General features: G+C 36.5%; 1 protein-coding gene across 15 annotated transcripts in view; it reads right to left on the bottom strand.

Moving 5' to 3' along the window:
• TRIM37 (tripartite motif containing 37) overlaps positions 1-24,769 on the bottom strand; it is a 142,863-nt gene that overhangs the window by 98,278 nt on the left and 19,816 nt on the right. For all 15 annotated transcript variants that reach the window (XR_006890582.1, XR_006890581.1, XR_006890583.1 and 12 more), the window contains exons 7-12: positions 24,569-24,692; positions 23,391-23,458; positions 14,814-14,938; positions 8,232-8,282; positions 7,749-7,830; positions 985-1,061 (exon numbers count right to left, since the gene is read on the bottom strand). Coding sequence is in view for 11 of the 15 variants with exons in the window: in XM_046675245.1 (XP_046531201.1) it covers positions 985-1,061; positions 7,749-7,830; positions 8,232-8,282; positions 14,814-14,938; positions 23,391-23,458; positions 24,569-24,692 (527 nt within the window). In the remaining 4 variants the exon portion in view is untranslated. The remainder of the gene's footprint in view (positions 1-984; positions 1,062-7,748; positions 7,831-8,231; positions 8,283-14,813; positions 14,939-23,390; positions 23,459-24,568; positions 24,693-24,769) is intronic.

Raw genomic sequence — 24,769 nt, 5'->3', positions numbered from 1 at the left:
GTGGTTGCCAGGGGCTAGGGGAAAGGGGAATAGGAAATGACTGCTAATAGGTATGGAGTTTCTTTTCAGAGTAATAAAAATGTTCTGAAATTAGATACTGGTGATGGTGGTAGAAACTCAGGGAATATATATTTTAGTATACTAAAATCTACTGAGTTGTACTCTTATTTATAAGGTGAATTTTATGGTATGTGAATCCTATCTCATTAAAAAGACTTTTCCCAACTACATATGATATTCAAAATCTGTGAGGCCAGATTTTATACATATAATTCAACCAAAACAACTTACTGCAACAAACTGAATATAGCACCAGATGTGAGAATCCAGTTGCCTTTTTTAAGGCATATAGTAAGAGAGTTCCAAAAACACAAAATGAAAGTTTTCTCACCAAATATTACTTATAGAAAAAGTTATTTTTCAAGAAAACGCTACTTATATTAATATGTAATACCTCTACTATTACTTTAAAGTGAAATTAATAAATTTAAAATATTTTTCTGTTTTAATTTCTAATTCAGAAAATATCAAGAGATATAACCCACATAAAGAAAAACTCCTTGGGGGGCCAGACCCGTGGCATAGTGGTTAAGTTTGCCATGCTCCGCTTCGGTGGCCTGGGTTTGGTTCCCAGGCGTGGACCGACACCACTCATCAGCAGCCATGCTGTGGTGGCAATCCACGTACAAAATAGAGGAAGACTGGCACAGATGTCAGCACAGGGTGAATCTTCCTCAAGCAAAAAGAGGAAAATTGGGAACAGATGTTAGCTCATGGTGAATCTTCCTCAGCAAAAAAATAAATTTTAAGAGTATAAAGAGTTCTTAGGCCATACAGATGAGACCTGCCAGCCTATGCCATCATACTCTGCCAGGGATTCCATACTAGTACACTTCTTAGTAATTAACAAAAGTAGTTAATAAAAAATGCCAAAACGAATATGTGTCAACACACACTAGTTTGTTATTTAATTGCATATCTTACTTGGAAGTTTCAGGCAGGCCAGCCGAGAGTTCCAGAAACACTGATAAGTAGTAACCACGAACAACTCCATTCCCATCCTTAAAAAAGAAAAATATGTTATTCAAATACAAACTCCAGATCAATTTAAATGTAAAAATTTAAGCCACAATGAATTAAAAAAAAAAACAAAAAAAATGCAGATTAATACCTGATATTTGGATTGGAAAGTACTTCTAAGCCTAAAAACAGTAAGAGAAATAATAAAAAGACCAAGAGATTTGAGTCTATAACAACTTAAAACTTTTGTACACACAAAAAACGCCAGGAAAATGTTAAGGCACACAAGTGAAGGAAGACATGAACAACTGTGAAAAGAGTTAAAAGTTTTAACATAACAGAACTCTTGAAAGTCAGTCTTCAAGAAAAATGAAAACCCCAAAGAAAACACCAAAAAAATACTCACTTTCACTAGGAATGAGACAAAAAAATAATATTTAAGACCAAAAAAGAGTAAAATAGAAAAAGGTAACACGATGTTAAAAGTAAGTAAATACAATTTCTATGTTTTACATGTTAGGATTCCATATGAGATTCTGTCTGGAGATTGAGAAGTTGTCTAAATTTCTATTACAGAGATTTTTACAAAGAGAATTATTCTCTTCTGTATTTCTCCAGTATTTTGTTCATGTCTACTTTTTTAAAGGATTACATTTGTTCTAACTGTATATATAAGCATCTGTTCCCCAAACCAGACTGTGAGGGCGGAGGGCAGAGATCCTATTATTCATCCCCAGCGTCTATTGGGATATGACTACAGAGGGGTACAAGAACATTTCTAGGCTACTTTGCTCCAAAAGATCCTAAGACAGCTTTCAGGATTTGACATGGTAATCATTCAATAAATACTAATGAATAAATGAATCATCAGTTAAGTGAAAAAAGTCAGATACAAAAGATCACATATTGTACGATTCCATTATATGAAATTCTAGAAAAGCAAAACTATAGGGACAAAAGCAAATCAGTGGTTGCACAGGGGCCTAGAAAGAAGGGACTAGCTGAAAAAGGGAATTAGAAAACTTTTGGGGTTAATACAAATCATGACTGCGGTAATAATTAAACAACTGCATATGCTTGTCAAAACTTGCCAAAATTAGTGAATTTTATTGAAAATAATATCACAAATTACATTGATTTTAGAAATCAATCAACACCCTTGTTACAATAGCTGGGTTTTTTTCTTCTTTTGAATTATGTTCCTAGAACAATTTCCCTGGAATGAAACTAATTAATTAATAAATAAAAGGAAATGAACATTTTCCACTCTGGATCTTCATCAGATAACAATAGTAGAAACCTTTTTTGGATTTAATTATCACAATTTTAAAGGAACAAAATCTGTTACTCTTATTTATATGCCAGCCAAACCTCTAACAAAATATCGGCTTTTCAGATTTTTCAACAGGCAGAGGTTTCTGGAAAGATTGCAGCAATGGTAGCATAGTTTTTGCAACTTCCCAAATCCAAACATAAAACGAAACAAAAAATAACTGGACAGCAAAACCTATAAGCTCAGAAACAACAAAATTAGATGACAGGTTGCCTCTACAATCCCCAAAATACAAGCAAGTAACAACATAGCAATTACAACCACAAAGACCTGCATGATATCAATATCTGTGAGGTAGAAAAAAAGGGGATGCAATGGGGCATCTAATGGACCAGAAAACAGGAAAATCACAAAATGGCCAAGAGTTAGTCACCGAAAAGTATTGTGAGCTAAATACTACAGCTAAAACTGGAAAGAGTTGCTCAATGTAATACCAACTGAGTACAAAGAGGCCTAATATAAAAACATCTGAGAACTAAATGCAGTCTAGTCACTCTAAACTCTTAAAAATGAATTATATAGGGCCTTTCAGGACAGGTCCAAGGACTGCAAAGAAACTGCTAAGAGTAAAGCAAAAGATAAACAGTACAGAAAAAATAAGAGATGAAGGGCAGAGAATGCCCAGTTAAAGGTAGAGGAGAGGGCCAGCGCCAGAAATCTATCAAAAAGTATGGCATATTTTTGATTGCCATATCACACTGGAGACCCACATGCAAAAGAATGAAGCTGGAGCCCTACATCATATATAAAAATTGACTCAAAATGGATCAAAGATCTAAACCTAAGTCCTAAAACCATAAAACTCTTAGAAGAAAACAGGGGGAAAGCTTCAGGATATTGCATTTGGCAAACATTTCCTTGATATCAATCCAAAAGCAAAAACAGACAAATTGGACTATATCAAAATTTAAAACTTCTGTGCATCAAAGGACACAATCAACAAAGTAAAAAGGGAGAAACAGAATGGGAGAAAATATGTGTAAATCATGTATCTAATAAGGGGTTAATATCCAGAACATATAAAGAACTCCTACAACTCAACAAACAACCCAATTGAAAAATGGGAAAATGACTTGAATGCCCATTTCTTTAAATGGGATACACAAATAGCCAAAAAAGCATATGAAAAGATGCTGAAAATCACTAATCACTAGGGAAGTGCAATTCAAAACTGCAATGAATATTACCTAACACTCATAAGGATGGCTACAATCAAAGAAACAGAAAACAAGTATTGACAAAGATATGGAGAAATTGGAACCCTTGTGCACTGTTGATGGGAATGTAAAACTGCTGCAGCCAATGTGAAAAACACTATGGAGGTTCCTCAAAAAATTAAAAACAGGGGCCAGCCCCATGGCCTAGTGGTTATTTTCAGCATGCTCTGCTTAGGCGGCCCGGGTGTGGTTCCCAGGCATGGACCTACACCATTTGTTGGCTGTGACCATGGCTACACCATGCTGTGGCGGTGACCCACATACAAAATAGAAGAAGAGTGGCACAGATGTTAACTCAGGGTGAATCTTCCTCAAGCAAAAGAGAGGAAGACTGGCAACAGCTGTTAGCTCAGAGCAAATCTTCATCAGAAAACAAATAAAAATAAAAACAGAATTACCATATGATCCAGCAATACCAGTTCTGGGTATATATCCAAAGGAATCCAAAGCAGGATTTCAAAGAGATATGTGCACACCCATGTTCACAGCAGCACTATTCACTATAGCCAAGAGGTAGAAGCAAACCAAGTGTCCACTGACAGATGAATGAATAAACAAAATGTGGTGTATACATACAATGGAATATTAGTCAGGCTTAAAAAGGAAGGAAATTCTGACACATGCTACAAGGTGGATGAACTTTGAGGACATTATGCTAAATGAAAGAAGCCAGTCACAAAAACACAAATACCACATGATTCTATACACATGAGGTATCTAGAGTAGTCAAATTGACAGAAACAGAAAGCAGAATGGTGGTTGCCAGGGGCTGAGATGAGGGAGAAATGAGGAGTTACTGTTTAACGGGCAGAGAGCTTCAGTTTTGCAAATTAAAAAAGTTTTGGAGATTGGTTGCAGAACAATGTGAATATACTTAACACTACTAAATGTACACTCAGAAATGGTTAAGATGCTAAATTTTATGTTATGTGTTATATATCAAAATGAAAAAGGAGAATAAAGAGCTAAATAACATCCCTACAAACAACAAAAGCACTCTAGAAGAACATACTCAAAGAACAGATTAAAATCGTAACCTATTTCAAAACAACCTAAAAGACAGTTAAGAAAATGACAACTGGGGCCGGCTCTGTGGCCGAGTGGTTAAGTTCACGCGCTATGCTGCGGCAGCCCAGGGTTCGGATCCTGGGCGCGGACATGGCATGGCTCGTCAGGCCACGCTGAGGTGGCATCCCAAGTCCCACAACTAGAAGGACCTGCAACTAAGATATACAACTATGTACCAGGGGTGGTTTGGGAAATAAAGCAAAAAAAAAAAAAAGATTGGCAACAGTTGTTAGCCCAGGTGCCAATCCTTAAAAAAAAAAAAAAGAAAATGACAACCTTCAGAAAGACAAAAGAAAAAGTGACATGAAAGAATAACACAAATCACATAAGGAAAACTCAGAAATCAGGCGTTGACACTAAAGAAAGAATCAGAAATAAAAGAAAAAGTTATTTAAGAAATAAAAACTGAACTAAAAGGAACACAATAGCAAGCACAATAGTTTATATCATAAAGAAAATAAGTGAACAAAGGAAAATTTTTTAAATAAAAAAGGAAAGTTAAAAAGATGAGAGAGAATGTGATAGATACTGAAAACAAAGGAGATTCAAAATGCAGATAATACAAGTCCTCAGAAAGAAAACCAAAGAAAGAACAAAACAAATATTTAACGCTATAATTTAGGAAATGTCTTCTTGAAGAAGGAAAAAAGATCTAAAACTACATATTGAAAGAGCCCAGCATACAACTGAGAATAGTGACCCAGAAAAACCAAGACATATAAGTAGTAAATTCTTGGACTTAAAAAGATGATGATTATTTGAGTATCTAGACAATGTCAGCAAATTTTAAGGATTAGTTTATAATCAGACTTTACCTAAAGAAAATGGAATTGAACATTTAAGACACTTCATGAAAGAAAACATGAGCCAAGGATTTTATATCCAACAACACTGCCTTTAGAGTATAAAGGACACAGCTGTTTTAAACATACAAAAACTCAGGGAATATTGCTCCCATTAGCCCTTCCAGTAGAATCTACTAGAGGACAAGCTTTGGACATTTGAACTGCTGTCTAGATATGACAGAGGAGGGCAATGTGGAGAGTATATGCAAAAAATTTTTAAATAGGTCTCAGTAATCAAATTGATAGTAGAATTAGATTTCTTATTCTGAGATTTTTGTGTTTGTGAGGTGAAATAAAGCAAATGAGTGATTGTGAGATAGTCAATAATTTCCTATGACTTAAGGAGTAGGATTCGTGGAGTGGAAGGAGATACAAGTATAATATAAAGAGATTAAAGTTAAAAATAATCTATAGTTCTGAATTTGAACTGTAAATGTATTAACTCATGAGCTGTTTTATCTTTAAATATATATATAAAAACGTGTCAAAAAATCCCTGATATTCTACAATTATACAGTAATTTTAAAGTGTTCATAAATATTTTCTCTCTATTGAGATCCCTGGAGTTTATCCACTTCAATTTTATCTATACTCTTACCAAGTTTTTCTCAAACTATTGTCTTTGGCCTAAAAACAAACAAACAAAAATCTATAAAACGTGTAACAACAAGAATGAACTCTAATGTAAACTAGGACTTTGGGTGATAATGTGTCAATGTAAGTTCATCAATTGCAACAAATGTACCTTTCTGGTGCAGGGTATGTTGATAGTGGGGAAGGCTGTGCATGTCTGGGTTCAGGGGATGAATGGAACTCCCTGTACTTTCCACTCAATTTTGCTATTAACCTAAAACTGCTCTAAAAACTAAAGTTTCTCTTAAATAAATCCTTAAATAACTAAATACAGATTACCCCCCACAAACCGAACACCCACATATCTTTACTACTCATTTCCTAGCTCTTTTCAATAAGGAGGCTAGAAACAGTGACCAACCTGGTAGAAATGAGCATCCCCAGCACCCAGTTAGGTTTTTTAAAAAAAATTAATTTTTTTTTTTTGAGGAAGATTAGCCCTGAGCTACATCTGCCAACAATCTTCCTCTTTTTGCTGAGGAAGAGTGGCCTTGAGCTACATCTGTGCCCATCTTCCTCTGCTTTATATGTGGGACGCCTGCCACAGCATGGCTTCACAAGCAGTGCGTAGATCCACACCCGGGAGCTGAACCGACGAACCCCAGGCCGTCAAAGCGGAACATGCAAACTTAACCAGTGCGCCACTGAGCCGGCCCCCCAGTTAGGTTTTCAAATACAATTTCCCCACTAAAAGGCATCAGGTCTCTTTCGATAAAATAGCCAATTCCAGGTACAGAGTAGGAAATGTACAAGATAAACCCAGAATATCTTGCCATAGAAGAGAACAAGAAAGCTAACTACTTTGGTTATTACTAGGGACTATTAGGGTCAGAGCAAAATGACACAGAAGCCAACTTGAAGAGATTAAATACGTACAAATCCTTGAGTTCATAACGATATTTTTAAAAACCTAATTAATCACTTTCAAATAATAATAAGGAAAAGTGGTAAATAACAGAAAAGAATCCTGCTTCTTCTACATAAACTGTAATACTGGGTAACCAAATAATAGATAAAGGGAAACACCTTTCTATAAAAGAATTCTAACCAACAAATGAAAACAAAACAATAAAATGAGAATGTCACTATTCTGCAACTCCCAATGAATTAACAGATGTAGGCAATGAGCATCAATAGCTGCCAATATCACAAAAGAAGATGCAACAAGACATGATATGATAAAAGAACACACTATTGCTTATATTCTTGCCATAGGAATTGACTACATCTCATTATGCCACTGGATTCAGCTGCCAATTTGCAGAAAATACATAGATCAAAGGAACATGCTAAAATGCACCATGAGTATGCAATCAGTATACATGTATTTTTGACGGCTTTCTGTATCTGTATTTTATTTTTACTTAAAAAATGATTTTTAAAATAAGAATTTTAAACATTTCTTGTAAGATAAATATGTTCCTACATATGATAAATAAGATTCAGTAAAATGTCAGGGTTCATACTGTTCATATTTAACTTGTTTCTTTCATAGATTTAGTAACATATCTTATAAAGAAACATACAGTTGTCATTAATTCCTTACTTCACTAAAAAAGTGAACTAGTGTACTACAGAACCTTTAAAGAAAGATATTGGTTTCAAAATTTACTAAAAATATGCAAAACTTACTGGGTAAACTTTTAACCTCCAACAAAGTCCTGAAACTTGAAGAGGTGGGCTGTAAACAGGATCTGCTCTCTGACGCAATGTGCTACAGTAAAAGAAAACAAACCAAATCCTAAGATCAAAACTGTTGTGAAATAGCAACAGGCAAAATCAAAACCAACTACTTTATTTATGTTACTTATTTGAAGTCCTGGACGATCTCTGTCATTCCATTCACCCCACCCTAGCAAAGGCTAAGTGGACTCTCTTCTTTAAAAACATGGTTCCTTTTCCCCAGACTAGAGAAGCAATCTGTCCGGAAGATAAAACACAATCCAGATGAATGACCTCTATGCTTCCAGTGGGAAACTTCTTTCTTCTAAGACTACACACCGACTGACACAGATCATTAGGTCTGTATCCTACCCAGGAATGATACCTTCCCAGCTCTTACTTGTATATATATATATATATGTACACAAAAAAACAGAGTTGTCAAAAACTTACCTGAAATTCTCTAAAACAAAAGTAGCTGAATCATAAGATGGTACTAATTCACTAAAAAGAAGCAAAACGCAAAAGAAATTATTTGGCTTATATAAGTTTAAAATTTCATTTAGTTAAAAAACAAAGTTAAGAACCTCAGTAATATCTTGAAAACTTTATTAAACTAAGTCCCTAAGAAGTATTTTAAAATCCTTATTAAGCATAACATTAAATCAAATAAAGTCATAAAACCACCAAAAGCAGACAAGTTCGCAATTAAATTGGAGACAACAAATACTTTAAAAAATGCCTTTTTTTTAAAAAAAAAGGCAATGTATGATTAAGCATTAAAATAAGCATAAGAGACATTTTAAAAGTACTCATGGAAATAGGAAAAGAAAGAAATTGGTGCTTAGGCTGGGAATCTGAAATATGAAACAGATATAAACAGGTTTAAAAAATCAAAAGAAACAGCAAAGCAAAAGCCACTACAATAAATCTCCAAATTTCCTTCTTCAAAACAAATTATGAGGAATATTGACAGACCATAAATATTTTGAGACTATTTACTAGTAAATAAACCTATACAATTTTATAGGCTAAGAACACATAATCACATAAGGGGCAAGTAGGATGGATGAGCACATTAACAGTTTCTTGGCAAGGCAAGACTAGCTCAGGCAACATTAGTTTCACAGTTTTCTCGAAAGACAACCAAGCTACAACCACAGGAGATAGGCAAAGGGATAGTCCATTTTGCTGCTAAATACCCTTGTATCATGTAAATAGTCTGCAGTACTGTCATTAAAACACCTCAAAAGTCAGTCAGTAAAACATTTATGATAAAGACACTATCATACATAATGTTGTAATAGAGTGTTATATACTTAATAAATAAAATTATAAGTTTACCAAAAAGATAAACTGCAAGCCATTTTACCACATCTTCAGATATATTTTCTAAAGTTCAATTCATGAAAATTTGCTATTACCAAAATAAGATATAAGATACATCTATAGCATTTTTACACTGTTACAGTGCCTAAAGAAATTACTGGTTTGCCAGTGACAATATAGTATAGAATTAAAAACACATTATTCTTTATTTTATGGTTAAGTATGTATAGTTAAATAGCTCACATCTTTTTCACAGTAAGTAGATGTGGTTTGCTCTGCTGTTAACTATGTAGCTACTATCCAATTGTCAAGCACCCCTACCATATTCCTAGGCCGTTATTACCTTTTCTTAGAAGATTCATATTCCTCATTCCCAGACCCTTTTGCCTGGTTAATTCTCACTATTCCTTCAGATAACAGATTAGAAGTCACACACCTTTGGAGGTCTGCTCTAACTTTTCCCCATTATATGCTCTCCCAGTACTCAATATACACAAACCCCAATTAGCAGGACCAATGCAATTAGCACCTGGGAAGCCTTCCTGGAACCAGAAACCTAATCAGAGCTCCAAGGAAGTCTCCTCAGGATAGTCTTGAAATTTGGTCAAGTTACGACATGTTTTTGACGGTAATTTCATGCACCTTCCAATCACACAAGTGTTGGTCAATTCTCCCACCAAATTTATAACATCCTTCATAATGTCTAAAGACTTTAACCAATCCCCAGATGCCTGCTGATCTTCATATTGTTTCTTCCACTATGTCCTTAACATCCTCTTTGATATATTTCCTTTGTTGTTGTTACCGTTGTTTTTGCTGTAAGGCCAGACTATCACTGTCATATTTTGACCAGCCATTAAGGGTCAAAAGGGTTCACCAAAACACAAAATAAATGCCAGAAGATGACACGTTTAACTCAGAATAATAAGGCAGAACGCTTATGGGCTGAAGAGTATAGGTCACTGATGCTCACTAACCAAGAGGGTACAATATGTTCTGTCCTAGCTCTCACATGCTGAGAGAAAATGATCACATTCAGAGCATTAAAAATGTCTGCCAATTCTGGGGTACTGTGATATACTCCTACAAATGTAGATTTTTCAGGGAAAATTCTTCAGGCACAAATAACATTATAACAAATTAGTGCTATGGGGCAGCATTAAGCAGGATGCATATACTTCCTCTGTTACCAGTCATCACATTTTATTTTATTACTGCTTCAATCATCTGTCTTTCTCACTAAATCATAATTTGAGGAAACAAGAACTCTCTATTGTGCTCACTACTTGCACCTGGCACATGCCTGGAACATAGGTGGCATTCAGATACTCATTGAATGGATAAATATTTACAAACATTTGCTGGAAAATCCTTGTAATTTAGTTGAAATAGCTCCTCAAAAATTTTTTTGCATTCTCTACATATATATACAAAGCCATAGCAACTGCTAAGCCAGCTAATTCCACCACTCTTAACTATTAACATCTCCACCTTATGCTTACTTGTTCAAAGGTTATCCACAATCGTACTGATGTTACCAATCTGTGCCTGCAAATAAGGCACAGCTTTATATTCCCATAGTTTTTTTTGTCTCTATACCTCCTCTACTATGGTCTTTATGACTAGAAGAATCTCATGATGGTGTCAGTAAATCTTCACAGAATATGGAGAAGCTAGCCTCAAACCACCTCTAGCCCAGTAACCTGAAAAATACTGATCCGTAAATCTTCAGACCAGAGACCTCGTTATCACTTAATGAACAAAGGAAAGAAAAAGATGACCACAGTATCCATTTTTTCCTTGAGAAAATATATTGGTCAGCTATATAAAAACTGGTTTTCCTTCCCCACTTGACTATTTCTGACAGACTGACAGCTGAACTATTCTATCTTTTAAGTCCTCCTTGAGGACATTAATACAGCCTTATTTCCTACAATGCCCCAACAATCGCCCTTGAAATCTGGTTGAAATGATTTCCTTGCTGTCCCCTAAATATAGCTGCTCTTATAACATTCTTTTTCTCATGCACAAATATCCTATTCCCATCTGCCTAACAAAATCCTAATTATCTTTCATGGTGCTCCACAATTCCTTTCTAGGTTATAAAGCCTTCCTGACCACACCAGTGTCTACCCTGACCTCTTTTCAGAATTTCTGACCCAAGACAATATATAATTGAGTAACAAATATTAGACTTTAACATGTAATTCTCTACTATTTAATGTGGAATATACACCCAGGAAGATTCTTAGTTCCTCTTCCATGTCTCCTATGCAGCACCTACAACAGTGCTGAATATACAGATGGTCTTTAATAAATAACACTGCACTTCTTTAATAACCTTTTATTCTTCATTGTAGTTCCATCACAATCATCAACTGATGGAACTTAAGGCAATCCAGTCGCATGATCTCAAAGCTTAAAAACATTCACTACTGCTTTACCCATCTAAACCTTGATCTGTAACTTAACGTCCACAAATGCTGGCTTTTCTTATTTGGTCCTCTTTTCTTCACTGATCAATGTATCAACAGAGAACACCTGCTTCTTGTAGAGTGCAACTCATACAGAGTTTCTAATAAAAATTACAGTTAAATTATAAGCCAAAATTTCCAGTAAGACAGTGAGCATTACTGGAGAGAGAGCGTCCTAAAGTGACCTTTACCCATGGAAGTGCCTTTATTATCAGACTTTTAAAATTTTTTATTTTTTGGTGCTTTCCTCTTTATCAATGTGCCTGCTACCTCCCCTGCTCCCAATTTCAGTCCCTTCCATCTACACACAAAGTAGAAGGTAGTGAAAGGAAGGGATTGTTGGGGTTCTGAGCCCCTTGGGTAGTTAAAAAGGGAAGAGAAACCAAAACAATCATTGGATGTGACAGAGACTGACACTCAAGAAATCTAAAGCAGGGGCCAGCCCCATGGCATAGTGGTTAAGTTTGGTGCAGTCTGCTTTGGCAGCCTAGGTTAAGATGCCGAGCATGGACCTACACCACTTGTCAGCCATGCAGTGGAGGCAACCCACATATAAAGTGGAGGAAGAATGGCACAGATCTTAGCTCAGGGCTAATCTTCCTCAAGCCAAAAACAAGAGAGGAAGATTGGTAACAGATGTTAGCTCAGGGGTAATCTACCTCAGTGGGGGGGTGGGGGGGGGGGGAGAAATCTAAAGCAGAGTTGCCTACCTGATGAGCTGCTTCAAGGGGTATCAGGATAGTTTACCTCTATCAATGGTTCCCAAATTTTAGTGCAGAATTACTCAAGGTGCTCAAGATTCATTTTCAGGAGACCACCTCCAAAAACTGTCAGGGAATAGGCCTTGGAATTTGCATTTTGGACAAACATTCCAACGGCCTCCGATAATAGGTGATCCATGTGCCAGATTCTGAAGTGAAAACCACTCATCTTTATATATAATATTTACATCAAAACTTATGTTTCATTCCACTGGTAATGGAATGGTTCAGAAAAAGTATCCTCAAAAGTGAAACAGCTGACCACACTATCAAAGAGGCGGCCTTAGGACACTGGTGAACACCCTTAGTTCATCCAAATCTATTTAATGAAAGTAAATACCCAGTTCTTTAATAATATTCAGTGCTTGAATAAAATATGAATATTGTATCTGGTTTGTTAATCCAGAAAGAAACAAAAACTTATTACTCAGTGAGAACTATCTGAGTTCTGGTTGTCGGAAAAATTTGTTCTTCTGTTTATAGGACTGTGGATGGTCATGATCCTCAGCAATGCATCTGTGATGAAGAACAAGAGCTTACACCAGTGATTCTAAATCAGGGGCAATTTTTCCCCCAGGGAATTTCTGGCAACGTTAGGAACCATTTTTGTCACAATTGTAAGGAGAGAGGTACTACTGGGATACTGCTAAACATCCTATAATAAACAGGAAAGCTCTCTCCACCCGAAAAGGAATTATCTAGCTCAAAATGTCAACAATACTAAGGTTGAAAAATTCTGGCTTACACCATACAATCTAGTACAATCAATGCCCTGTGGGAATCAGCGGGCATCACATATTAGAGAAAAAAGAAAAGGCAGCTAAACAAACATTTTTACAACCAAAGATGTTTCCTAAATGTACTGTAGCCCTCAACATGCTAGAAACACTGGACAGTATTCCATAAGCCATCTCTAAAGTATAAGATTGACTAAAGTCTGTCATACTAATATTTATCTGAAGCAACAGTTTAACCTCTCATTTTAGGAATAAGCTAAGGAGATTTTAAAAGAACACACTACAAATGCCTAGCTGTACCCAATTTTATGGACTGAATCATATCCCCCAAAATTCGTATGTCGAAGCCTGAAACCACAGTATGACTGTATTTGGAGACAGGACGTTTAAGGAGATAACTAAGGTTAAATGAGGCCATAAAAGTAAGACCCTAACCTAATACAGCTCATGTCCTTAGAAGAGGCAAAGATATTCGAGACTGATCTCTGTGCACGCAGAGAAAAGGGTATGTGAGGACACAGAGAGAAGGCACTATCTGCAAGCCAGGAAGAGAGGTCTCACCAGAAATCCAATTTTCTAGCACCTTGACCTTAACCTTCTTGCCTCCAGAACTGTCAAAGAACAAACTTCCGTTGCACAAGCCACCCAGTCTATGGAATTTTCTTATGGCAGTACAAACAGACTAACCCACCCAGAAAGACCTGGGGTATGGGCCAGCATTGGTAATTTTCAACCCCAAGTGAGTCTAACATATCACCAGTGTTCAGAACCACTCCTCTAATACCACAGTGTAATCCTAAACATGCTAGAAAGAACACGCTGCTCAGAAGAATTCTAAGATTCCCCAAGATAAACACTAAAAAGATGCATAGAATACAATCAACTGTTTCCTCCCACTATCTTTTAGAACCTAGAGATAACATCATGTCACCTTCAAAATCTCTTGGCATTTCATCCATTTTCTGAGCTTTGTTTTTGGCAACATACATGTAAATAATGAGTTACAGTCACTGTGTAGAGATGTAAACTCAAAAGGTAAATAGAATGAACACACTACAACGTGGACAGACCTTGAGGGCACTATGCTAAATGAAATAAGTCAGACAGAGAAAGACAAATCAGTATGATCTCACTTATGTGTGGAATCTAAAAAAAGGAGTCAAAAGGTATAAACTTACAGTAATAAAATAAATAAGTCACGGGGACATAATGAACAGCATGGTGACTACAGTTAATAATACTGTATTGCAGATTTCAAAGTTGCTGAGAGAGTAGATCTTAAAAGTTCTCATCACAAGAAAGAAATTTTTATAACTATGTATGGTGACAGATGTTAACCAGACATCTTGTGGTAATCATTTCGCAATATATACTAATACTGAGTCATTATGTTGTACACCTGAAAACTAATATGTTATACGTCAATTACATCTCAATTAAAAAGAAAGAATGAACAGACACTGAAACAACTGAATGGGATCAATTATTTCTTCTTACAGTACAGAAGATGAAGCTCCAGGAAGAAACCAATTCCTAGTTCACCATCATCTTCTCTTTACAGTCAAAAGCGTAAGTCCACCAGAATTTTTTTTAACCAGGTTTACACACATAAACTAAAGTTCACCAGACTGCATCATTGTAAGATGGAGTTAAGAAAAATAAAATTCTTTTAAAAGAAGTATACGCATTTGCACATAAACTTCAAATGAAAATCAAGTTAAAAAACGGTCATACCTGGTAAAGTCTGGTGGAACAGGAGTAGTAACAAAGGATGCCATAGGCTTTCGATGAACTTGCTGAAACATCATGAGGATTTCTGAGCTCTTAGATATCAACTCACTCTTACTACAAGACCGCAACTGTGTGAGGAAAAAATTTATCTGAATAAACAAAATTATTATTCATTGGCACCTCAAAATTCTTAATAAGGAAGGAAAATAGAAATTATTCTGGTTATATACTGGAAAAATGAGATAAAAATAGAATGACTTTTATTTTTTTTTAAGATTTTATTTTTCCTTTTTCTCCTCAAAGCCCCCCAGTTCATAGTTGTATATTTTAGCTGTGGGTCCTTCCAGTTGTGGCATGTGGGATGCCGCCTCAACATGGCCTGATGAGTAATGCCATGTCCGCGCCCAGGATCCGAACCAGTGAAACCCTGGGCTGCTGAATCGGAGCACAGGAACTTAACTACTCAGCCTCGGGGTCGGCCCCCTAGTCATGAATCACTTAATGACGGGAATAAGTCCTGAAAAATGTGTCGTTAGATGATTTTGTTGATGTGTGAATATTAAGATGATATAGCCTACAATCTGTCTAGGCTTTATAGTACTAATCTTACAGGATCACATTCATATATGCAGTCCATCATTGACCAAAACATCTTTATGCAGCACATAACCATAATCAAATTTTGCTATTCATACTTAGGTCTTTAACCCACCTGGAACTGAGTCTCGTGTATGGTGTAAGATGAAGATCGAATTTTATTTTATTTTATTTTTAAAGATAGGCACCTGAGGGGGCCGGCCCTGTGGCCGAGTGGTTAAGTTCACACACTCTGCTTTGGCAGCCCAGGGTTTTGCCAGTCCGGATCCTGGGCACAGACACGGCACTGCTTGTCAGGCCATGCTGAGGCGGCATCCCACACGCCACAACTAGAATAATCCACAATTGAAAATATACAACTATGTACTGGGGGCCTTGGGAAGAAAAAGGAAAAATAAAATCTTAAAAAAAGAAAAAAAGAAAACCTTATGATCATCTCAAAACACGCAGGAAAAGAATTAGACAAAATCCAACACTCATCAAATAGAAATAAAAGAAAATTCCTAAACCTGATAAAGGACATCTGCAACGAACCCACAACTAACATCATACTTAAATCTACATTACACTGGAAGTTCTGACCAGGAAAACCTGACAAGAAAAAGAAATAAAAGGCAGCAAATCAGAAAGAAAACTGCTTTTATTCAGAGATGACAAGACTATCTATAGGCAATCCAAGGTATTTACAAGTTACTGGAACTAATAAATGAATTTAGCAAAATTGCAGGATATAAGATCAATATACAAAAATCAATTATACAGCCACAAGAAATCAGAAATTAGAGGCCAGCCCTGTGGCCGAGTGGTTAAGTTCGCGTGCTCTACTTCGGCAGCCCAGGGTTTCACCGGTTCGGATCCTGGGCGCAGATACGGCACTGCTCATCAGGCCATGCTGAGACAGCATCCCACACGCCACAACTAGAAGGACCCACAACTGAAATATGCAACTATGTACTGGGAGAATTTGGGGAGAAAAAGCAGAAAAAAAAGATTGGCAACAGTTGTTAGCTCAGGTGCCAATCTTTAAAAAAAATTAATTAAAAAATAAAAAAAGAATAAAAAAATCAGAAATTAAAATTTTAAAAAACCATTTATATCCCACAACTAGGAGGATCTGCAACTAAGATATACAACTGTGTACGGGGGGTTTGGGGAGATAAAGCAGAAAAAAAAAAAAAAGATTGGCAACAGTTGTTTAAAAAAACCATTTATAACATCAAAAACTCTGAAAAACTAAATAAATCTGAGAAAAGATGGGAAAAACTTCTACCCTGAAAACTAGAAAACATTGTTGAGAAAACGTATAGAAGATCTAAACAAATGGAATTTTCTTCGTGAAAGGAAGATTCAGGATTATTAAGATGTCATATCTTCCCAAATTAGTCTATAGATCCAATGCAATTCCAATCAAAACCCCAGAACCTTTTTTGGTAGAAATTAACAAGATGATTCTAAAATTCGTAAGAAAATGCAAAGAATCTGCAATAGCCAAAACAACTCTGTAAAAAAGGGCAAAGTTGGAGAGCTAACCCTTTTATTATAAAGCTACGATACTCAAAATGGTGTAGCACAGTCATGCGTTGCTTAACAACGGAGATATATTCTGAGAAACGGGTCATTAGGCGATTTCCTCATTTGGCAAACATTACAGAGTGTCCTTACACAAACCTAGATGGTGTAGCCTATTGCTCCTAGGCTACAAATCTGTACAGCAAGTTACTGCACTGAATGCTGCAGGCAACTGTAACACAATGGTATTTGTGTATGTAAGCATATCTAAACATAGAAAAGGAACAGTAAAAATACCACACAAAAGATAAAAAATGGTTTGCCTATTTGGGCACTTATCATGAATAGAGCTTGCAGGACTGGAAGTTGTTCCGGGTGAGTGTGTCTGTGAATGGTGAGTGAATGTGAAGGCCCAGGACATTACACTACTTTACACTCCATAAACACTGTACACTCAGACTAAATTAAATTTATAAAAAATATTTTTTATAAAAAATTACAGGGGCCAGCCCCGTGGTGTAGTGGTTAAGTTTGCACACTCTGTTTTGGTGGCCCAGGGTTCACTGGTTCAGATCCTGGGTGTGGACCTATACACTGGTCATCAAGCCACACTGTGGCAGCATCTCACATAGAACTAGAGGATTTACAACTATGACATATAACTACAAACTGGGGCTTCAGGGAGGAAAAAAAAGAAGAGGAAGATAGGCAACAGATGTTAGCTTAGAGCCAATCTTCCTCACCAAAAAGTTATAAAAATATGAAAAACGATAAAAAATATTTTAACAGAAAACTATGAAATTATAAAAATACTTTTCTTTCCTCAATAATAAATTAATCTTAGCTTACTGTAACGTTTTTACTTCATAAACTTAAAAAAATTATTTTAATTTTTTGGCTTTTTTGCAATAAACACAACTTAAAACACAAACACATTGTACAACTATACAAAAATATCCTTTCTTTATATCCTTTTCTATAAGCTTTTTCCTACATAAAAAAGTTTTTACCTTCTAAACTTTTTTGTTAAAAATTAACACAAACACATACATCAGCCTAGGCCTACAAAGGGTTGGGATCATCAATATCACTGTCATGCACCTTGAACTCTTGTCCCACTGGAAGGTCTTCAGGGGCAATAATACACATGGAACAGTCATCTCCTATGATAACAGTACCTTCTTCTGGAATATCTCCTGAAGGACCTGCCTGAGCCTCTTTCTGAGGAGGTGTTACTATTTTCAGAAATATGCCCATGGTGGTTTGCTTCTTTTTTTCATCACAGATTTGCATGAAAGCAGATAATGCACCATGAATATTCCTCACTATTAATGAAAACCTTTTGCTGTTGGGGTGCATGTTTTCAAACTTTTTAAGGAGCCTAACGATGTCTGCAAAAGGTTCTGCCAAACTCTTCACTGTGAATTTTCTCGGCAGTTCTTTTTTTTTCCCCTGCAGTTTCCTTTTCTCCTGCCTCTTCTTCAGCTATGTGTTCCAGTTCCAACAACTCCTCGTTAGCCAATTCCTCGGAAACTACCTCTAGGAGCTCCTCAACATCACCCTCATCCACACTGAGGTTCAAGTTGTTTGCCATCTCAGTTACAGCCTTGTTGATTTCTGTAACCTCCTCGTCCTTGGCAAGTCCTTTGAAGTCACTGACAAACCTCTTGAGTATCTTCTTCCAGATATCATTCATACACTCCTTGGTGACATCACCCCAAGGCCAAGCAAAGTTCTTGATGCAATCACAGATTCTGTAATCCTTCCAGAACTGCACCAGTGTCTTCTCAGTGTCTTCCTCAGTCGCAGCAATAGCCTGGGCAAAGGACCTCCTCAAGTAGTAAGCCTTAAAAGCTGCTATAAGTCCTTGATTCATTAGTTGGCCCAAAGAGGTTGAGTTCAGAGGGAGAAACACTGCTCTGACACTGGGATGAAGATCTCAATCGGAGCACTGGGAGCATTACCACCAAGAAGCAAAATCTTGAAAGATATGTTATTCACCAAACACTACTTCTCCATCTTACTGGCAGAGAAATTCAGGAGGGCATCTTGGAAGAGGAGTTGGGTCATCAAAGACTTATTATTGCTCCTGAAGTACACTGGCAGTGTGTGCTTACTGATATGCTTGAAGGCCCTGGGGTTCTCACTGTGCCAGATTACAAAGGATTTTAATTTGTAGCCTGCAACCCTGCTGACTGTTATTCTGTCCTTAAAAGCCTTGAAACCTGGCACTGACTTGGCCTCCTTATGGATGAAAGTCCTTTCGGGCATCTGTTTACAGAATAAGGAGGTTTCACCATATTGAATACTTGCTCTGGCAAGTAATTTTCCTCCGCAGTCAGCTTATCTAGAGTTTCCAAAAATTCTTCAGCTGCCTTCACATCAGCACTCACAGACTAACCTTCACATTATGTAAAGAATAATGATTCTTGAATCGTTTAAACCACAGAGAGCTGGCAGTAATTTCAACATCAAGTTGAGTCTAGTCTTTTCTTTCAATCCTGCAAACTAACTTTTTGCTCTGGCCATGACTGTCATCATGCTGAGAAGGATATACTTCTACATCTGGTCTTCAATCCAGGTCATTAGAAGTTTCTCCATGTCTTGGGGGCTGGCGCTGTGGCCGAGTGGTTAAGTTCGCGCACTCTGCTTTGGCGGCCCAGGGTTTCACTGGTTCAGATCCTGAGTGTGGACATGGCACTGCTCGTCAGGCCACGCTGAGGCGGCATCCCACATACCACAACTATAAGGACCCACAACTAAAAATACACAACTATGTGCTGAGGGGCTTTGGGGAGAAAAAGGAAAAATAAAATCTTTAAAAAAAGAACAAAAAGAAGTTTCTCCATGTCTGATATAGGCCCTTCTCAAGTTTTTCTTAGTCTCATTGCCTTCAATGAAGCAGATCCTTTAACAGCTTCCATCATTTTGTTCTTGTTCTTCAAGATCACAGCTATGGTGGAATGGGACATGCCTGACTGGCAAGCAATAACCGTTACTGATTTTCCACCTTCGTAGCCCTTAATCCTTTTTAATTTTGTTTCCAGGTCAATCACTCAACATGCCTTCTTACTAGCAACGCTAAGGGTGTTGTATGCTTAGGGGCCATGATGAAGAAAACAAGAGATTAAATCAAGCACAAGACGGGCTAGCCTGGTGGCATAGTCGTTAAGTTTGCATGCTCCGCTTTGGCGGTCTGAGGTTCACATCCCAGGCACAGACCTACACACTGCTTATCAAGCCACACTATGGTGGCGTCCCACATACAAAATAAAGGAAGACTGGTGCAAATCTGGCAACAGATGTTAGCACAGGGCCAATCTTCCTCAAAAAAAAAAAAAAACCAAAACTCAAATAAATAAAAATCAAGCACAAGAGAAAATGATGCAATCAAGAGATGCGGTAAACACAAGATGTATGAGGTTGCTGCTGGTGGAACACAACATACTGTTTTAGCTTTATTTTTATAAGGAGAAAGAGTACATTCTAAAATAATAAGTACACTATAATAAATACATAAACCAATAACAGAGTCGTTTATCAAATATTATGTACTGTACATAACTGTATGTGCTATACCTTTATAGGACTAGCAGCACAGTAGGTTTGTTTACACCAGCATCACCACAAACATGTGAGTAATGCGTTGCAATACAACATTATGATGATGGCACTAGGCAATAGGAATTTTTCACCTCCATTATAATCTTAGGGGACCACCATTGTATATGCGGTCTGTCGTTTACCAAAATATCATTATGCAGCATGACAAACTGACAGAAAAATCAATGAATGAGTGGAATAGAATAGATTCCAGCAATAGAGCAATGCATATGTGGACAACAATTCTTTCAAAAGATGCAAAGGCAATTCGGTGAAGAAAGGCTGGTCTTGAACAAATGGTGCTGAAACAACTAGATAACCATATATGAAAACAAACAAAAACAAAAAAACCACGTTGGATCCATACCTCATATACAAAAACAACTCAAAATGGAACACAGACCTAAACGTAAAATCTACAACTACAAAACTTCCGGAAGAAATATAAAAGAAAATCTTTGTGATCTTGGGTTAGATAAAGATTTCTTAGCTATGACACTAAAAGAACAAATTGATAAGTTACACTTCATCAAAATTAAAAACTTCTCCTCTTCAAAAGACACTTTAAAGAGAATGAGAAGACAAGCCACAGACTTAAAATCTTTGAAAAGCATATATCTAATAAAAAACTTATATCCAGTTCTTTATATAAACAACTCCGAAAATTCAACAAGAAAACAAGTCAATAAAATGATGGGCAAAAGGTTTGAACAGACACTGCAACATAGATATATGGATGACAAATAAGTTCAAGAAAGGATACTTACCATCATTAGTTATAAGGCAAATGCAAATTAAAAACCCTAATGAAATACTATACACTAAGTGAAAATAGCTAAAATTCAAAAAATTGACTATATCATGTGTGGACAAGAACATGGAGAAAATGGGACTCTCATAGACTACAGCTGGAAATATAAAATGGTACAATCATTTCAGAAAACAGCTGCCAGTGACTAAAAACTTATTCATACATCTACCATTTGACCCAGCCATTCTATCTTAGGTGGACTCAAGAGAAGAAGAAATATATATCCACGTACGGATCCGTCCCTGAATGCTCACTGCAGCTTTATTTGTAAAGGCCAAAAACAAGAAGCAACCCAAATAGCCATAAACAGTTGAATGGAAAAACAAATTCTGGTACATACATACACCGGAATACTACTCAACAATTAAAAAGGAAAGAACTACTGATACTATGAACAAATCACAAAATAATTTTGCTCAGTGAAAGAAGTCAGACATAAGACAAGTACATAACATATATGATTCTAATTATATAAAACTCTAGAAAATACAAACTTATCTATGACAGAAAGCAGACTGGGGTTGTGTGGAGACAGAAGTGTGGGGAGAAGCAGGAAAGTTTACAAAGAGGAACAAAGAAACTTTGGGGGCTAATGCATATGTTCACCATCTTGACCTGTGCTGGTTTCACAGGTGTATATGTTTGTCAAAACTTATTAAATTATACACTTTAAATACATGTAGTTTATTTTTTGTCAATTATTCCTCAATAAAGCCACTAAAAAGAAAAGAACATACATCCTTGGATTCCCACCCTACTCCATCATAGCTACTTAAAATTTGCTCTATAACACCAGCAGAAGGCTGCCAGTTTATTCTCTGGATGGGATAAAATAAAGTCTCTGGACTAGCGGAATAACATGACCAATTAAGAATGGATGCACTGGGGCTGGCCCAGTGGTGCAGCAGTTAAGTGTGCGTGTTCCACTTCGGCAACCTGGGTTTTGCCAGTTCAGATCCCGGGTGCGGACATGGCACCGCTTAGCAAGCCATGCTGTGGTAGGCGTCCCACATATAAAGTAGAGGAAGATGGGCACAGATGTTAGCTCAGGGCCAGTCTTCCTCAGCAAAAAGAGGAGGATTGGCAGCAGATGGTAGCTCAGGGCTAATCTCCCCCCCCCCCCCCCAAAAAATGGAAGCACTGAAAAGTAAGAGTATTTAAATAAATATATATGTACTGAATCCTACTAGCCAAACCATGAATGAAGTATAAAGATTAAATAAAAATATTTTCAGACATGCAGTCTCGAAAAATTTATTCTGATTATCCTTTCAGGAAAGTTACAGGAGGAAATGTGACACCAAAACAAACACGTAAACAAAAAGAGTGGAAGCCATGGGAATCGGGAGACATGAAATTCAACCCAAGAAAGAAATGAAGAGAATACCCAAGATGATAATTTAAGAGAAAAGTCCCAGAAGACAGCTGTGTATTAGGCATAGAGAGGAATTCAAGAATTCCAAAAACGAAATTTAAAACAGATAAGATTTCAGTGACACTACACATTTTATTTATTCATTCACTATGTGCTTCAACCCCACCTACCCCAATCTAAATTATAAACTCTATGAGAACAGACTGACAAAATGACAGTGCCATTTTGTCCACTGCTGTATTCGAAACATCTAAAAGAATACCTTCTATCTATTTGGTACTTAAAAATTTCCTTAATAAATAAAAGCGTTAATTTTAGCACAAGAATCACTATATAAAATTAACTGGCACTTAACATTCTATCTCAAAGCCACCACGTAAGTCCCAATGGCAGAAGATCTTAATCTTTTATAGATTTACAGATTCCTATGGATTATTCCCAGTAAAAACAATTCCATTCTTACAAAACAGAGTAAATCTTAATAATTTCAACTAGTTCCCAACAATGATGCAGAAAACTTGAAAGAATCAGCTGATTTCTATTTCACAAAAATCCCTAGTATAGCATATAGATCCCCAGATCTTTCGATCTTATATAGTCTCTGTTAAAAAGAAAAAAAAAAGTTTAAAGCATATGGACAAAAAAAGATAAAGATTTTATTTCACTGCATTTAATATTTCATCACCTGGTGCTCTACCTCCTGAAGTAAGGATTCCAACAGCTCTGTTTCTTGTGTTAGAGATGTCTTCTGACCTATTTAAAAATGACAAACACCAACATTCAGGCTCATTATTGGTTTAAGAATGAAATTAACTCACTGAATATATTCAATGACAAGGAACCAATTTCACGTAAGCAAAACTTCATTATAGCTACTCTAAAACATTTTCCTGGAGCTTTAAGGGGTTGAACCTAATGTTGCAGTAACTTTGACAAGAGGATTTCAGAACTAACCCTAACTATAGTTTTACATAAAATGCAATTTAGGTTTATTAAATTCACCTAAGAACTATACAATGACAATATACTTTGTAGTGAAATTAATGTTATTGCTTCCTCTAAAAGGAATATAGTAAGATCTAGGAAAGCAAGTTTTTATCAGTCAACTAATCTGAAATACTTCCTCCCCAAAATTTAACTGTGGCTTAAAAAGAGAAATGCACCAGCTGGTCCTGTGGGATAGTGGTCAAGTTTGGCATGTTCCACTTCGGCAGCCCAGGTTTGCGGGTTCAGATCCCAGGCGCAGACCTACACCACTCATCAGCTATGCCGTGGTGACAACCCATACATAAAATAGAGAGAGATTGGCACAGATGTTACCTGAGGGCTAATCTTCCTCAAGCAAAAAAAGAGGATATAATTAGCTCAGAGCAAATCTCCTTCAGCAAAAAAAAAAAAAAAGAAGAAGAAAAAGAATGTAGTAAGTAGGCCAGATGTTTACGTTAAATGTCAGCAAAAGGTATGTTCATTGAACATAAGAACCTGTAAAGAAGAATGCTCAGAGAGGAAAACAGTCTCAAGAAGCTGGAAACACATACAGGGATAAATGAATTACTATTATGGAAATTATTCTTCCAGAAAAGGAAGAAAGAACCTCATTTACATGTTTAAAAAAGAAAAGACAATACAGGCAAGCTTGCCAAATCAGATCACTTTCTTTAGAAATCACAGTGTGAAGAGCTGGAAGCATATCTCATGAGGTTAGCAGAAGTTGTATCGATTTGGAGTAATGTTATTTGATACAGAGTGACATTTAATAAGTGAAAATTTTTTTTTGAAACCAATCTTTTCCTAGCCTGTAACAACTCACCAACATTGGGGTTCAAAGCACCATGTATCCCGGCAGCACAGAAAAACACTCACCCATCAGTGTTATAAGCTTATTCTTTAGCTGTGTGTCTAACCGTGCAATCATCATCTCCACTGCATTCCTAATTTCCCGAACACGTTCATCTTTTGCATTTCTTACAGCTTCCACATTTCTTTCCTAGAAGATAAACAGGTAAAAAAATTTTAATTAAAGAATTTTTAAAACAGAAGCAAACTGACATTAATGCAACCACT

The sequence above is a fragment of the Equus quagga genome, chromosome 11 (genome assembly GCF_021613505.1).
Source record: "Equus quagga isolate Etosha38 chromosome 11, UCLA_HA_Equagga_1.0, whole genome shotgun sequence".
Taxonomy (NCBI): domain Eukaryota; kingdom Metazoa; phylum Chordata; class Mammalia; order Perissodactyla; family Equidae; genus Equus; species Equus quagga.
The sequence above is the reverse complement of the archived record's forward strand: the minus strand, read 5'-3'. Positions and strand labels throughout refer to the sequence as shown.